Genomic DNA, 16,073 nt, shown 5'->3' on the forward strand with positions numbered 1-16,073 from the left:
AGCTGGCGCTCTCCTCAGTGACGCTGCACTGCTAACAAAAACAAGTGTGACGTGGTTGCTCCCAAGCCCCCACAGGCCGCGGTGGGCTGCAGCCAACAAGTTGCACTGGTAGAAACAGAAAATGTGTTAAAAGGAGTCTGCCCCCGTCGCCACGGCTCTCGTTTCAAACACCAAACATAGGCTGTGTGTTAGATGCACTTGTGCATCAATGACTAGTTCATTTTCACCCATGATCAAGCAGCATCCTTTGTAACCTTTGTCCCAGCCATCCCAGCATTCCTTCAGCGACTGCAGGATATTTGCTTGGATAGAATAGTTTATTTTCTTTTGCTATAGCTCACGCCGCTGTGTGCTACGATATGATATCACTCCTGGTTTTCATTCCTGTTATTTTTAGCTGGCTGGGTTAAATAATTCAGCTGTGTTCCTGCCATCTGTAAAGTAGAAGACACAGAACACAACTGATGCTGGAATAAATTGAAGCAGCGGTTTGCGAGTATGTTTGGTTTTCTTTGTTTCTTGGCATAACGAGCAACAAATTTTTCCATGGTCGATGCAGCTCATACGAGAGCCTTGGCGATTTTGGAGGAGAACAAACATTTTTTGTGTCTCTGTCATGAGGGAAAAAGTGCACTTGCTGTTGACACAGGAAAGAAAAAGTGAACAAAAGTAAAACGTGAATTTATAAAATTTGAATTAAATTAAAAACGTATGTTCATGTGTTTGACAGTTGGGCAAAGTCATACGTTATTCGGATGTATCTCTATAAAGTAAGTTCATAAAGCAAATACCATTTCAAAAACAGGGACAGAGTTAGATCAAATGGAAAAGAAATCAAACTGCATCTAGACTAAAATGTAACAACACATCAGTGAAGTCAGTGACGTATTGCAGTTGTACTATGAATCAGCTTTGAACCCTGATTACGTCTCCAGACACACTTTGTAGAAAGGTGATTGATTCATCTGACGCTAGAGAAGAGAAAGTTAAAGAGCTTCAAAGAAGAGTAAAAAAAACACCACAGGGAAAAGTAACTTCGGTAACGATCCAAAAAACCATTTGTCTGACAAAAATCCCTTTGTTAGTGCACAACAACAGGAGAGACTGAATAAAGGCTACATACTGGCTTGCAAGGTCTTCTGTGGTATCTCATTTGTGAATGCTCCAATGCCTTTGTTAGAGATGGCAGCCAGGGAGAAGTGGTACTCTTTGTTGGGTTGGAGACCTTCCACAACATATGAAGCTGTAGGTCCGAAGGTTTTCTTCACCTGGTGACGAAAAGAAAAGCTCTGTTTGGTTAAAGGGGGCTTTAAATGCATTTAATGCTGGGTCATTAAGAGAAATAAAGCAGAATTCCTACCTGTGTGCCAAGACCAATTTCCTTATAGCGGAGTTCATAGTTTATAATTCCTTCCTTTTCATAAGCAGGTTCCCAGGTCAGTTCGATGCTGGTGTCAGATACAGCCCCAACCTGGAATTTGGATGGTTGACCTGGAACTGGAGAACATGATAAAGGCATTATTAATGGACATCAACATTATTATTATGCTGCACACTGAGAAGGTACTGTCGAACTAACAGTAAACAGCTTGATACTATATACTCTGTTTCTGTACAGAGCACATAGATGCGCCCACACGCCCAAACTACTGTAGACGTGAGATTTTTCTATTCGTTAGAGGACTAACTGTACTTTTTTTGTTTAAAGATTTGTTGGTAAGTTCAGTAGAAACTTTCATTTACAAGAAGGTAATCTTCTGATCTCAAAAACCTTACCGTTAATGGCAGGTTTGTACTGTAGTTGGTGAGGACCAGTCATATTTTAGATCTCAATTCAGTGTCAACTTGTTTGCTTTGAAAAGTTAAGGTTTTGAAAGCTCAGTGATTAAAACTGCTCCATCAACTCAGCTGCAGCCCAAGGATAAAGTTGTGGCCTCTATAAATTTTATTCTAGAGCCTGGCCCTAGGATGGATGGAGTGAGTTTAGTCAGCCTGATCATGCTGAGATCCAGGATGTTGGCCATTTCTTACTGCCATGATCAAACAGGCTTTGTCATTATCTGCTGCAGATGTGAAGTTGAACATGTTGTATTTATGGCCAACGACAGCTGTGGTTCATTGGTTCTCAAGTCTTGAGCAGATGCAATAAAAAGCACAGCACAGTAGCTTACTGTATAACACTAAAAAGCCAAGCAAACAATCTTTGTGTCCTTACCTCCTTGTTGGACTTTAACATGGATGGCTTCTGAAAAGGGCCCGTCTCCCACAGAAGTGAATGCCAGGACTTTAATTGTGTAGGTCTCCTGAGGGATCAGGCTCTGGATAGTAGTGATAATGCTGTCCTGGACATTGTGGATTTGCCAGAGACTCATAGGCTGGGAGTTGTCCATGGTATAATAAACACGGTAGCCCTTAATCTGCCCATTGGGCTCCTCAGGCTCTTCCCAGCGCACCATCATGGTGTTTGCAGAAATGATCTTGGCCTCGACATTTCGCGGTGGACTGGCAGGGGCTTGCTCTCCAGTTCGAGTTTCTACAGGCTCACTGGGGGGACCTTGGCCAATCGCATTGACGGCCGACACGCGAATCTCATATTCTGTGTTGGGGTAAAGTCCACCAATGCTGTAGCGCGTAGTGGTGATGTCATCCACGGTCTCATACTTGCTGTCTGGGGACTTGGCCCTGTACTGAATGATGTAATAGGTCACTGGGTCTGGGTTGCCCGAGTCCCAGGTGATAGTCACACTGGTGGCAGTGGTTTCTGTCACCACGGGGGTTCCTGGAGGCTTGGGCAGAGCTGTTACAGTGACAGGACAGGAATAAAAAGAGGCAACAATTATTCATTCTGACAGGATAAATAAAAAAAACAACAACATGGCTACACTTTAAAATTGCAAACTCCCGCACATTTCAACCTTAACTGAATCCCTCACAAACGCAGCGATAGCTTACATTTGACAGTGATCTGTGCCACGGCTTCAATGATGCCAAGGCTGCTCATGGCCACGCAGGTGTAGTTGGCTGACTCACGGACACCGCTCAGTTCCAGAACGTTCCTGCCCACTGGCATCTCATCCTCCGGTGTCAAGTCCTCTGAGTTGAGCATCCACTTGACGTAAGGCATGGGCGACCCCACTGCCACACATGTTATGTTCACACTGCCACCGGGCATAATTTCCTGACTGGTTGGTGGAATCGAGAAACGAGGAGGAACCCGCCGGACTGGTAGAAGGCATGAGGAAGGGGAGAGGATGACAAAAGAGGGCAAGGGAGTCAAAAAAAGAGAAAGAGAGGTAACAAGAGAGGCCGATGAAAATGGACCCTTCTCAAGGAGATACTTAACAAAAAAGGTTTAACATGGTAAATGTGAACTAAAATACAAAATAAAAGTAGACTTTTTAAAACATAAAAAATAGATAAATAATGAGAAAGAACTAAACTAACATAACTGCTTTAACAACAATATAGATTAACAATAAAGCAACGATTCATAGCAACAAGGTTCCATTGACCAAAATTTGACCCATCACAGCACAATTAAAGACACAAAAATCTATTACGAGTTTCTCATCTTTGAAACTGAGCTGCTGATGTGTGTACAACTCTGGCATAACCTGATCACAGAGTAGGAAGGCGTGTGGTAACGGCCATGTGATAATGCTATCACATACGGCCTGTGTGGCAACCTGGGACTTCCTGTCCTCTCAGACACTCGTGCCAAACAGGAAGTAGGCCATACAGGCGTCTCCCACAGGACGTGTAGGGTTGCTGGGCTATTGATCACTGTGCAAGATCTCTAAACACATTCTAGCGCAAGTTTGTACTTGAAACCTGTCTCTACTACCTAGACATTCTAAAGATGAGAAACTTTAATCAGATTTTTGTGGTTTAGGGTAGATCCACTGGACAAAGCCTTATTAAGATCTGACACGGTTCCATTGATAGATGCAGCTATCAGTTTCACAGACAGCATGCATAATAGACCGAGGTAAATTAAGGAGTAAATAATAACAAAATCAGATATAGAAATTGAGATAAAATGCATAGAGGAATATAACTGAAGGGTCGCTAGCATGCCCAGACAAAAGACGATTGGAGAAGAAAGACAAGATAGAGACCAGAGCATCTGGGGAAGGAAGAGAACGGAGGGGACAGAAAAGCAAAGAAAGACAGAGAAAGGTGAAGAGAAGGGAAGGACTGGAGGAGGGTAACAGAGGAGGGGGAAACCCACTTCAATGCTGTGTAAACTTTATTACTCATCAGCTAATGTGACAAAATGTGATGGTGGCATATTGTCACATCGCAGTCCCAGTTAACACAAAATAAGTATTGAGGAACAAGGTGTGTGTCTAGAGAAACACAGAAAAAGAACTATAGAAGTTGTATAGCTAGAGAGTCTGCCATCACACAGTGTAATCAAGAAACAGAACTCAACGGGGAGTAGAAATCCAGAGAACAAATAAGAGAGACAGCGGGAAAGGGATAGAGAGAAGTAGGCGAATAAGGCTAGAATGACAGCTCAGAGAGAAAAAGAGCGAGTGAGAGAGGGAGAGAGACAGGGAGGACCTCGAAACTCGTGTGTCGGAGTTGCAACTTGAGTGGAATAAGTTTGACGATGAGTCCGGAAAGCAGAGGAAAAGCGTGAAAGGAACTGTGCACTGTGTGTATGTGAATACACATACAGCAGATGTGTTGAGCTTTTTGTATGATTTGTATGAATTGGCAATAACATTATTCATGAAAGGCATCCCATCAAACACTTGACAGTTGAGAAATTTGAATTCTCACAATAATATAGTATATTAAAATCAAATCCACACAAAAATAATGCAACAGCTATGAGCTAGGATTGGACTCAAAAACAATTTAGTGTCAGAATGTTTGTTGGGATGCAGAGTACGTGAAAAAAGAAACAAGTAATGACAGAAGAAGTAAAAATGAGGAACTAAATGGAAGAGATGACTTAGAGATAGAGACAAGACAGGAAAGACAAGGACGAGGCACGAGACACGCAGAAGAAAACAGACTCAAGCAGCAATACAGCAAACGGAAAGACAGACAGAGGGAGGGAGACGGGCAGACAGACAGTGACGGATGGGCAGGCTGAGCAAAAGGTGGGGGAGGGGGAGGGGAGGAGGAGGAGGAGGGGGGAGGAGGAGGGTATAGGTGGGACAGAGTAAGGAGATTGTGATTCCAAACCAAATCAAAAAACCAACAAACGAAAACAGACCATGGCTCAAAGTGAGTTTGGAGGTCTCACACACTGGGGCTTCAAATCAAGAATCCACTACATGTCCCCACCTCCCCGCCCTGAACACAAGCAAGTCAACAGAGGCTCGGGGAGTCTTGGGCTTTGGCGGATGTGAAGCATGTTACTGATTCATGAGGTCAGGTGGGGGAGGGGGGTGAGAGGGGGGGCCGGGGATAGGAAACATTCCAAACTACACCGTGTCGATCCAAATGGGATTCATATGATCGTTGCGTGGAACAGTTGACTTTTCCAACAAACTAGGGGCACAGATATCACCTACACACACTGATCTCACCTGAGAACATGTACTGACCTGAGTACCCAAAGGAACACTAAAATGTACATACATACGGTATGCTGACATGTAGGCTGCAGGGGCAACGCTTTCTGGCACTTAAAAGCAAGCTAGCACTGTTTGCACATGTCCACATACTGTATATACGCACAAAAAGATTCAAAAAAAGGGGTCAATCACAAATGCATGTAAGAGGCTGATAAAACTCAGATGGAGGCCTTCTAAAGCCTGTGTCGGGTTTTTGATTCATTCTCCTCTAAAAAAACTCTACTTGCTTCCTGAATCAATTACTGTATGTTACTACCTGGCGCAAGATGTGACCTGACCTTGAGAGCAAAGAAGTTCATTGCTGACCTTTGAGGAAATGCTCTTTTGTTATAACACCGGAAAACTGTCAATAGCCCATTTAAAAATGTCAGCGTCAATATTATCAAAAAATCCCTCTTGTAAAGAAAATGTCAAATAACTTGAGTGTGTATAAAAAACAGAGTTAAAAATCTGATTTTTTTGCTTAGTCTCATCAGGACATTTTTTGCAAAGTCATGAAAACATAAAAAAACGTCCCATAATCAAAAAATTAATTCCCTGTAGCCCTATTTAGAAAAAAAACAAACAAAAAAAACGTGTCACTACATAACAAAGGTGAAAGAGCAGCCCATTCCTCACACGGACATGCATTGGTGTGGCTACGGCATGAGTGACATATACAGGTGCGCCCCCATCCACTCGGGCAGACACCGAAGAACCAATACAATCCAACAAAAATGTCACCCAAGCCCATCCAAGCATGCCATCCATTCCCAAACACAGCAGTGTTCCAGACACACACACTCACAAACTCAAAAGAAAGGAAACAAGTCAAACAACTGAACAAATCCACAAAAAGAACTAAGTCCAAACAGCATAGACAGTACCAGAGTGCAGCTGTATGCATCAATGCTATTAGATGTTTTTATTTGGCTACAATTTGTCTGCTTGAAATTGACACCCAATTCCAAAGGATGGAGAAAATTTCACAGGGCGAACAGGGTTTGTTTGGTTTTTGTTTTTCAGGGGAAACATTCAATAAAAGTGTCTTTGATCGTAATTGTGCTCTTCTCTCCCCGGGGCTCAGGTCAGCCAATGGACCGGGAGCTGTGATGGCTGAGTGAATGAGGTTTCCCCACAGAAAGATGTCTCTGTTCACCTTTGAGTAACTACACTGTCAGTGCATCCACACATAAAAACGTGAAAGGCTGGTGTACCTTATAACCAATAGCAGGCAATCGAAGGTTTACCTGTCAACAGCATGCGCCCTCTTTCTGATACATGAGTAATTTGGGTCTTTGCTACACCAGAAGGTCAATAGGTCAAGGTCACAGCAAATTACACTATCGTGGGGAAAAAAAGTCATAATTCTTATAACCGTGCAAACAGTTTAGGCAGAAATATCACTCTGACTGGACACAGGCCTACAGTATATGATACAGCTATGTAATAAAGTGTACTGTAACTGGTAAATTCTCACAAGTGTTCTCCTATCCTCTGTTTACTATGTAGTCCCAGTGGAAGAAAATACTGAATCCCAATTGCATGGACAGGCTCCTCATTCACAGAGACCAGGAGCCCAGCCGGCCCATTTGGAATTGAGAGCAAATAAAACAGCTGTATACCGTTCATTTGGACTAGTAACAACATATAATCTTGTTTCAAGCCCCAATGTGGAGAGAAAGACAAGAAGCCTTACAGTGGACGGGGTGAAAGGCAGTCGAGAGAGAACGCCAGAGTACTACGCTAACGCTAACAGTGGGCGGTGTTGTGGAGGGATTTGTGCCAAAAAAGAAAAAAAGAAAAAAACAAAACAGAGGTCAGAAGGTGGACATTATCGGCCATTTTGGTGAGGCAGTGTTTGCTGCCCCAAAATGAAGGGGGAAGCCAAAATAATGTGCAGCCTTTAGTGTCACCTTGAAGCTGAGATTACACCCTCTTGCTGCCTGAGGACACAGGCGCAGTATGGAGATCCTTTAGTCACACTTGCTGGATGAGGCCTGGGGCATTTACATATAAGCTGCGGGGGTCAGCCTGTATTAACATACCCTGGCTGAGCGGATGCTAAACAGTCGCTATGGGTGGCTCATCAAAATGGAAATTATTACCTAAAGGAAACTGACAAGGATCATGGCAGTGGTGTCTAATAATAGTAAGCAGTGATTTGAGCGGATTTCAGAGCGTATTAGTAATTCCATTATCCTAACAGGTAGATGAGAAGCAGCCAAAACGTACATGTATCGTCACTATGGCAGAAAATAACCAGTCAGTTGGTAAAAGGGGTGCATTCATGTATTTGCATTAGAATAGGAGGTCATGATATCATCTTTAAGGATTCCTCGAGGCAAACATCTAATAGAGTTGGCAGGGTGGTGCTTTGGCCAGTGAGAACTTAAGGTGTAATCTAGCTTTCTTTCCCAACGTTACACACAAATGCAGAGCAGGGCATGCGAGCACATTTAAAGGCAGGCACAGATCATAGTAGGAGGGCAAGCATGCACATGCGCACATCTCAGCACAGTCTTTCTGCATCAGCGTTATGTATACAATAGGTAGAGATTATCCAGTTTTCATCATTCTTCACCATACTGTACCTTGTGGACACTTTTGTAGAGGGAAGCACGGGCAGATTAAGGGCTTTACTGGTTTTCTCTGCCACTACCCCCACAGCTAATGATGGGTGGTTCAACAGCCAGTCGGTGGAGAGGTGGTGGAACGAAAACGTCAGACTGTTTCTGCGATAACTACTAAATCTGAAGGGAGGATAATGGACCTGTGGGGATTCTGTCTTTAGCTTGTGCATATTTGGCACGTTAGGTGGATACGAAACATCATTGGGCTCTAAAATTGCCTGAAACTGATTAATAAGATTTATGAAAGCAAAGAAAATGGCTAAATTGTGAATAAATATTCAAGTAGTAACTGTCAATATGACTTACTGATGCTTTACAGAGATGAGTCTAATCCTCTGGTGATCAGCACATTGACAACAACAAATTTTAATTCTCTTAGGCTCTATGACTAATGGAAAGTAACAGGAAGAGCGTAATTTTTTTTACCCAAAATGAGGATCTAATGTAACATCTAATGTGTGTTTGTGTGTTTTAGGTAGACTCAACAAAACCAATCAAATCTAGGTGCCACACTTTTAAAAGAAGAAATCTCTGTAAGCGCCTTCTAAGCAAGAGTAAATGTGATGTCAGAATCATTATATCATTATTGATCCACACAACACTGTAAATGGCATCTCATAATGGCTGTCTAAATCACCGTGGAACCCAATCACAGCTTATCACTCTTTTCCTTTCAGTAATGGTTTGCTATAAACAAGATGACAGAAACACTGGCTGGATACATAGTTATTATTTCATTCGGCATTTGCATTTGCATTTGCACTCCGAGACTCAAGAAGCAGAGCAGCATCGTTTTTTAAAAGGAAGCACAAATCTCACAAATAAATGAAGCACAAAAAGACATGTTGAACAGCAAAGTAAGGTCAGGAAAAGAACCGAAACTGAAGGAAAAACACAAGAACACAACACTGTAATCACAACACAAATAAAAATAAACTTAAATGAGGAAAGCAGAAAAAAAGAGTTGATCAGGGAAAACACTGGTAGAGGAACCAATGAAATAGAAAGAAACTGTGGAACAACACATAGGGAAGGCAAAAAAGAAAAAAAGAACATCACGGCCAGAGGGATTCTGTACAGGCATGCGAGCGCAGTTACATTCTCCCATCATGCAACAGATCCTGTTATTTCCACGTGCTGGGTTTCCATGACAACATGTGCAAGAAAGCTTTTAGGTGCAGAAGCAATACCAAAGGATGCAAAACGAGAAAAGGCCCCACAATGCAAACATAAAAGTAAATTAACAAGACCCGAGCTAATCGGGTTTGCTTTCATCATTTCTTCCTTCGAAATAAAGAAAAAAGTCTTTCATAAGCATTTAGCAGTTGGATTAACTGATTAGTATTTGCTCTTTTTTTTTCTCCTTCAAATTAGTAATCAATCAAGCTCTGAAGTAGGCAAATACAGCTAGAATTTTTCAACATGTTGAATTTCTTTTTTCAAATGTGGGTTAAAAAAAGTAAAAAAGAAAAAACACACCAACCTTCTCGAAGCTCTGAGGGATGTAAAGGGGTTGATGCAGAACACAATGACATGAGGAGAGAAAAATAGGGGAAACACAGAGAGAGTAAAAAAAGCCACCTCAAGGTGTTTAGCTGCAGCTACATTTCCCTTTCTTCAATCTGTTTTTTGTCCTGTTCCCTTTTGTCCCTGCTATCAGTGACACTTGCCTGCCCCGCCCCCCCTTCAATAAACTTTGAACCAAAACCATCAGATTCACCCCAGTGGCCGCCCGTCGCCTGGTAGGAAAAAAATAGTGAGGCGCCACTGGAGTCAAATCAAGAGTAACCATAATCATTCTTCAAAATTTCACAAGCTCCTTATAGCCACAAGGAGAGGCTCCTGTGGTGGCTGTATTTGCTTTTGTTAGAGAGGGAAACCAAATAAAGACAAAGGAAAAAAAAACTAATGAGAGATACAAAAGAAAAAAAGACACAGTTTGGGCTGAGGTTAGCAGCTGCAGTTCAAGACAGTTACAGAAGGTCGCTACAGGCCAATCAGCGGCTCCGTCGTCGCGCTCAGGCCGCGTCCGCACCACATTCAGTATCAGGAGGATTTAGTTTGGTTTTGTCTCCAGGAAAAATTGATCCATACCACAGCTGCTAACCTCAAGTGCATTTCGCTTTGTGAACAAAACATAGTCAACATCAAGTATCAGAATTGATTGACAAAAGTTAACTGAAAACAGACAAAGGTTGACACCATCAAGGCATAACACGTGTGTTACATATTGTGAAAGTACCTAAGCAACTATGGCCCTCGTGTACTCGTTTCAAAAGCATGCTGATGGAGCCAGTGTTCATGGAGATTGCATGAATTGTTGGAAATGATGTCAGGGTATAAGCTGCGTGTTTGACCGGAAAAATCATCCCAGTGCTGTGTCAACAAAACGTTCCCATTACTGCTGTTGCATCTTCCCTGTAACGATTTTGACTGTAATTTTGCCACGAGCCCTTTTAATTTCTAGCTCGCCGTACGTGAGCGAGGTGAAAAGCCACTTGACATTAAGTGTCACTGCATGACAATGGAGACGCATGATCCTGCAGGATGAATGCTGGCGAGGAGAGACACTAATCTCGCTGAACCTTTTTTTTTTTTTACCTTCAGCTCCTTACAGTGTAAATTTTTCTTCCCTATGCTGCTGCTTCACAGGGTACGATAATAGCAATAATAATGAAAAAGCAGCTCCCTGACCCATTTTATAATGTCAGAGTGGTGAATTATTTATTGGGAACAATGTTATTTGGTACACAGCAGAGGGAACAAACTGAGTAGATACCGAAGCATCTTTATTTAATATGCACAATATAAATAATACATGTGAAAATGCATCTGCTTCAATTTATTAAAGCTCCCTCAACAGGGATTCGTTGTCATTTAGCATTAGTGGCAGACGCTAGGCTTTTGTCTTCATTGCTTGTTTCCTATGAAAGTCAATGTTCCCTGTGACTGATTGTTTTTCATATCTCCACTTTGCTGGGACATGTGAGCCAAAATGACTGCTGACTGTAAAAGGCTTTAAAGATAATACCCCAAAGAAGAAACTGGGGAATACAATAGATTTATAGTCCAGAACACCGTGAAGGAAAAGCAGACGAAGTGAACTATTAATAACCTATGCGATATAGTTTTTTACGTGTTTTTTTTCCTATTAACTCACAACAAGGAAATCCTGTTCACCCCCAAATCAGGAGAAGACTAAAGGGCTTAAGATTTTGATTGGTCGGCATTAATACCTTGCCACTCAATCAAAATGCAGACTTACCGTTGTGCTCCTGTGCCTGGAAAAAAAACTAATCAAAAAAAGACGTCCTTTCCAACTCTTTTTGCTTTCCATAACTTTGACGGAGGGAAAACATTTTATCGGGCACACAATTACAAGTAAAAAGGCGTCTTACAACCGATAAAGACATACGGCTTGTTGTGCTACACATTTCCTTCCGAGCGAGTGGGGGAGGGCATTGAAAGACAAAATGGAGCATAACATCATAACAGAGAAGAACATTAGTGTGGAAGTTTCAGTGCATATGAAATTACATTTATGGGCAGGCAATACTATCAATGCTAAAAGATTTATGTTACTCGGATAATGCTATTTTCCAAAATACATTTTGTGAAGATACAGCTGGGCTAGAATGGAAGTAATTATCATCTGTTAAGCTCAACAGTAATGCTACTTAAGGCTGAGCTGCACTGTGCACACATTTTAGTCAGACTGGACGGATGCTTTTATTTTGCATGGCATTTTTTGTGGCCTGGCTCGGAGGCCGGGTTGCTCCCTACCTCGCACATAAAGGTTAGCGGAGGACGAGTAGCGCACGCCTTCCACGTTAGACGCCACGCACTCGTACTTCCCCTGGTCCGTCTCCTCGCTGTTCTCGATCTGCAGGGCACCTGGGAAATGAAGACATGCAACAGAGACAAGGAACGGGAAGGAGGAGGAGAGAGAGAGAGAGAGAGAGGGAGCAGAGGGGAAATGATTAGTTGATCCATCAGTGAATGAAGGAGGCAGACAATCTCCTTAATGGAGGGGATCTTGAGCTTCTCGAGCACCGCTTCTTTTTGCAACGATGATGCCGACCGCCACGACAAACCGGGTTTCTCCAATCTCGGCCATCCGAAGATAAAGAAGGGGGATTGAATACATAAAAATGTGGACTGAATCAGTCACACCGTCTTGTTATGTTGGTGTGCAGTGGGAAACTTGTGTGCAACGGCAGGGACACGGGGGCTCTTTAATTCATTTGTTTTGTTTTTGTATTTTTTCATGCGCACCCTTTAGGGCTTTTGTGTCTCAAGTAGATTGGTTTTCTTATCTCCTTCCTAGATTTTATCTTGTGTGTTGAAGTAAACTCGACCTAAATGCTCGGCAACAAGAGCAGAGACGGGGCGCTGAACGGGGGGAGGGGGGTGGGGGGTGCGGGGGCACAGGGATGGGCGTCAGATCATTCCTCGTTAGAGCGCCGTTGACGGCACTTCCTGATGATATCATTAGGGCTCCTGGCTGGCTCAGCAGACAGATTGCAGCCCGGGCCTCCCTGACAAACACAGCACCATCGCTCATTAGCGTTCAGCCAGGAAGCATCAATACGCTGCGCGGGATTCTTTGTAATATAGCATAACCCGATCCAACACAATGTTGTACAAGGTTGTTATCCTGCAACGCCGTGCGGAAACGCTTTGCTGCTGTCGCGCAAATGTGACCAATGCCGATCATGCTTAATTATGAAGATTAGTCATGCTTCCACCTTGGCATTGGCCTAATACACTACCAATACAAAGACGCTTACTCCGAAATGAGTTTACACTATACTGTACTCCTCTCTCTCTCTCTCTCTCTCTCTCTCTCTCTCTCTCTCTCTCTCTTTTTTATTAAATTCCAGAGCGTCCGTCATCCTCGTCCCCTGGAGGAGGCTGTTTCTGGCGCGCGGCTCGTCATCCAAGCGAAAGCGTCTACCTGCACAGTGCAGGTAGTGGAGCCTACACCGCTTACGCAGGGATCTGAGTTAGATCCGTTTGATGCGCATTCGGAACAGCAAATGCCAGCCTGGTGGCAGGTGGGTTGGAATGTGCTCAGAAGCCTGGTGCTTCAACACCAGGGAGACCACGGAGTCAGGACTGTGAAGTTCAACTCCAGGCGGACGCTTCCAGGAATCTGTGCCAGCATGCTCATCAGCTTTGGTTCTTGTGCTAAATTATGAAACCTCTGAAAGTCAGCTGTTGCTGCAGTTTGAGCCAGAGCGGCTGTTTGGTTGATTTTTATTTTCTTTTTAATATGTTTTTAGTCCAGGTCTGTCAGGTGCTAAAAGTTCACAGATCCACAGAAATGCAAATGTCTTAAAAAAAAACCCAAACACATAGCAAATGTCAGCAGCTGAAGGTCAACACACAAGCATCAATATGCGGATAGGTGACACATAATGAGCTAAATAAAACTAATTGAGAGCCAATTAAAGTCAACAGTGGCTGCTGCGAATTGTACCTCCCGGCAAAACAGAGACAGCAACAAGGCGAGAAAGATAGTGGAGTCTTTCAGGGGCTGGAGTTTCATCTCCCCTTTGTCATTGGTGGTGGAGGCTTCTCGCTATGCTGATGCTATCTATTGTTTCCAAGCCCCTACTGGCTTCATTACATATTCTAGCTATTATTTCAAAGTGAAGCTGTGAAGAACCCAGCGACTGTATCTCCGAGAACACAGAGAGGGAAGAGGTAGAAAAAAGAAAAGAATCCAAATGGAGAGAAAAGGGAAGCAAGCAAGAATGAATGACATTCATTCATCGTGTTTCCTGATGCATCTTTCAGCCTATTATTTTATTAATTTTTCTGGGTTTTTAAAAGTGAGCTCAGGTGAAAATGTATTTTATACTACTACTAATAATTCTTTTATTTGACTGAATACATTTGCATGGACATTTTAATCAAACCGAGACCGATTGGGGAGGAATCAAAACTTTGTTCTATTTTAAAACGCTTTATGCCTCTCTCTCTCAGATTCACACATAGTGGAGATGTAACATCCTGCTAGTCTCCTACGTGTTGTGCCACACGGTGTGAGTTTGCATGTCTGTTCTGTATAATTCCAATTTTCATCCTGTCCGACTGTAGCTTGGCCTGTTGTCAAAAGCAATTCTAGTGATTTAAATCAGACTATTAATGATCTCATAACATTTATTCTTGTTGAGCAGTCAGTTTAAAGTGTGGTAGCATTAGCATTCGTAAACAGCCGACCTCTGAGGGCTTTTAACGTCCTAATCAGAATGAACCCTGTGATCTCCAGCCTCCGCAGGCGCGCGCTCTTTGAAAACCGCGGTCACCCACATGTGTGGCGTTCCCACCGTTGCATGCGCGGTCTGTGCTTTGCATAATGGTTCTCTCTTCCCTTCCTGTGACTCACCAGGGTGCAAGTGGCCAATGGCATTATTTTCTTTTATCAGGAAACGAGGAAGGCACGAGTAATGAAATAAATGCTGAATATTATCTTTCACAGGCCCATTGAAACCACAGGCTTTCTGTCCACACAATGTGCATTTACTGATAAAGATGTGCCTACTGACAAATAGCAATTACACTGGTGCTGACAAATCAGCCAACTGGGCTAATGAAGGGAGTCCTACGCGGTCTGACACGTCTGTAAAGTCTTATCACAGCCACAACAACTACATGAACTACATACAAACACGTTGCTTGAAGCAAGTAAACCTGTTCAGAGCTCAGCTCATGTAAGGTCACAGTACAGTTTTTGCTGTGAAACCTCTTGCCTGAGAAAAAGTACTAAAGTGTCTCTAGCTGCATAATGAGCATTGTTTGTTCTGACTGGCTTAACAAATCTGATTCAGGTAAGCAGCAGTAGGACTAGTAGCAAAACAAGCAGGACTCTGGCTCTCAAACACCAGAACTGACCCTCCAAACAGTTTAGGTAAAAACAAAATCCTTGCAATAATAACAGAGTTTCTGTCTGAGCCAATTAGTCTCCACCTTCCACCACACTCAGCTTCTGGCTCGACACTCCTGGCATGTTCACTGTCTTCCTTCAGTATAATGGGCAGCAGGTGTGACACAATTATGCCATTAGTGATGGCTGCCCTGCTTGAAAGTGCTGGATTATGCAGGTGGACCTGATGAGAAGCGCCAGGTCCCAAAGGTGTGATAGAAGACAGAGTCGACACGGACGACTCCGACGCCAAGTCTGAGCCTGGTGGAGAAGCTGTTTACGTTGGGTGGCTGGAGTTTGCAATCATCAATCACTCAGATATCTACATTTTGACATTTTCTTACCAGGTCTCTAAGGTATTTCACTAAAGGTAAACAAATATGACATTTCATGTTTTACTTCTACAGGGGCAAACCCACATAGATGAATAGGTTCTGCCGGCAGGAGGATGGCTGGGGGTGAGGTGGGGTGTGGGGGGGTTATGGGGCAGAAAGACAGAAAGTAAGCAACAGAAGAAACCCATGGCAGCGAGGTAGGAGCACAGTGAAGAGAGGGACGGGGAAAAAAGGACGGGTGAGAGGATGAAAGAGGAGCGAGGAGGGGTCGGCAGGGTGATTCATTTTAGAAAGTGCCCGAAGCCACGTTCCGCCCGCCCCTGTTGCTGCTTTGTAGCAGCTTTGCCACGTGTGCCCCCCTCCCGCTCCCATTTGTGTAATTCAATTAGCGTGCTCCAGCGGGTCTTGATTGATTTGTTTAGGCGATGTACAAAATGGATGGCGGCGTTCCACTCGGTCCTCCTCCCTCTGCTGCTCCTTCCACCACTTAGGCCTGCCGGTGGAACGCCGCTCCCGTCGCCGTGTTGGCGCTCATTTTCATTTCATGCCTCTTATTTCTTATTTAAAACTAGATGTGATCACAGGTGACGACAGATGCAAT

General features: G+C 43.4%; 1 protein-coding gene across 12 annotated transcripts in view; it reads right to left on the minus strand.

Annotated features, from left to right (window-relative positions):
- The window catches only part of ptprsa (protein tyrosine phosphatase receptor type Sa), a 162,580-nt gene that overhangs the window by 46,829 nt on the left and 99,678 nt on the right, over window positions 1–16,073 (minus strand). For 7 of the 12 annotated variants that reach the window (XM_029146056.3, XM_055508384.1, XM_055508386.1 and 4 more), the window contains exons 7-12: window positions 11,990–12,100; window positions 9,690–9,701; window positions 2,953–3,222; window positions 2,216–2,797; window positions 1,361–1,497; window positions 1,124–1,268 (exon numbers count right to left, since the gene is read on the minus strand). In XM_029146056.3, the coding sequence (XP_029001889.1) occupies window positions 1,124–1,268; window positions 1,361–1,497; window positions 2,216–2,797; window positions 2,953–3,222; window positions 9,690–9,701; window positions 11,990–12,100 (1,257 nt within the window). The remainder of the gene's footprint in view (window positions 1–1,123; window positions 1,269–1,360; window positions 1,498–2,215; window positions 2,798–2,952; window positions 3,223–9,689; window positions 9,702–11,989; window positions 12,101–16,073) is intronic. The other 5 variants (XM_055508389.1, XM_055508390.1, XM_055508391.1 and 2 more) reach the window with 1 other exon arrangement.

This window comes from Betta splendens, chromosome 4 (assembly GCF_900634795.4).
Source record: "Betta splendens chromosome 4, fBetSpl5.4, whole genome shotgun sequence".
Lineage (NCBI taxonomy): Eukaryota > Metazoa > Chordata > Actinopteri > Anabantiformes > Osphronemidae > Betta > Betta splendens.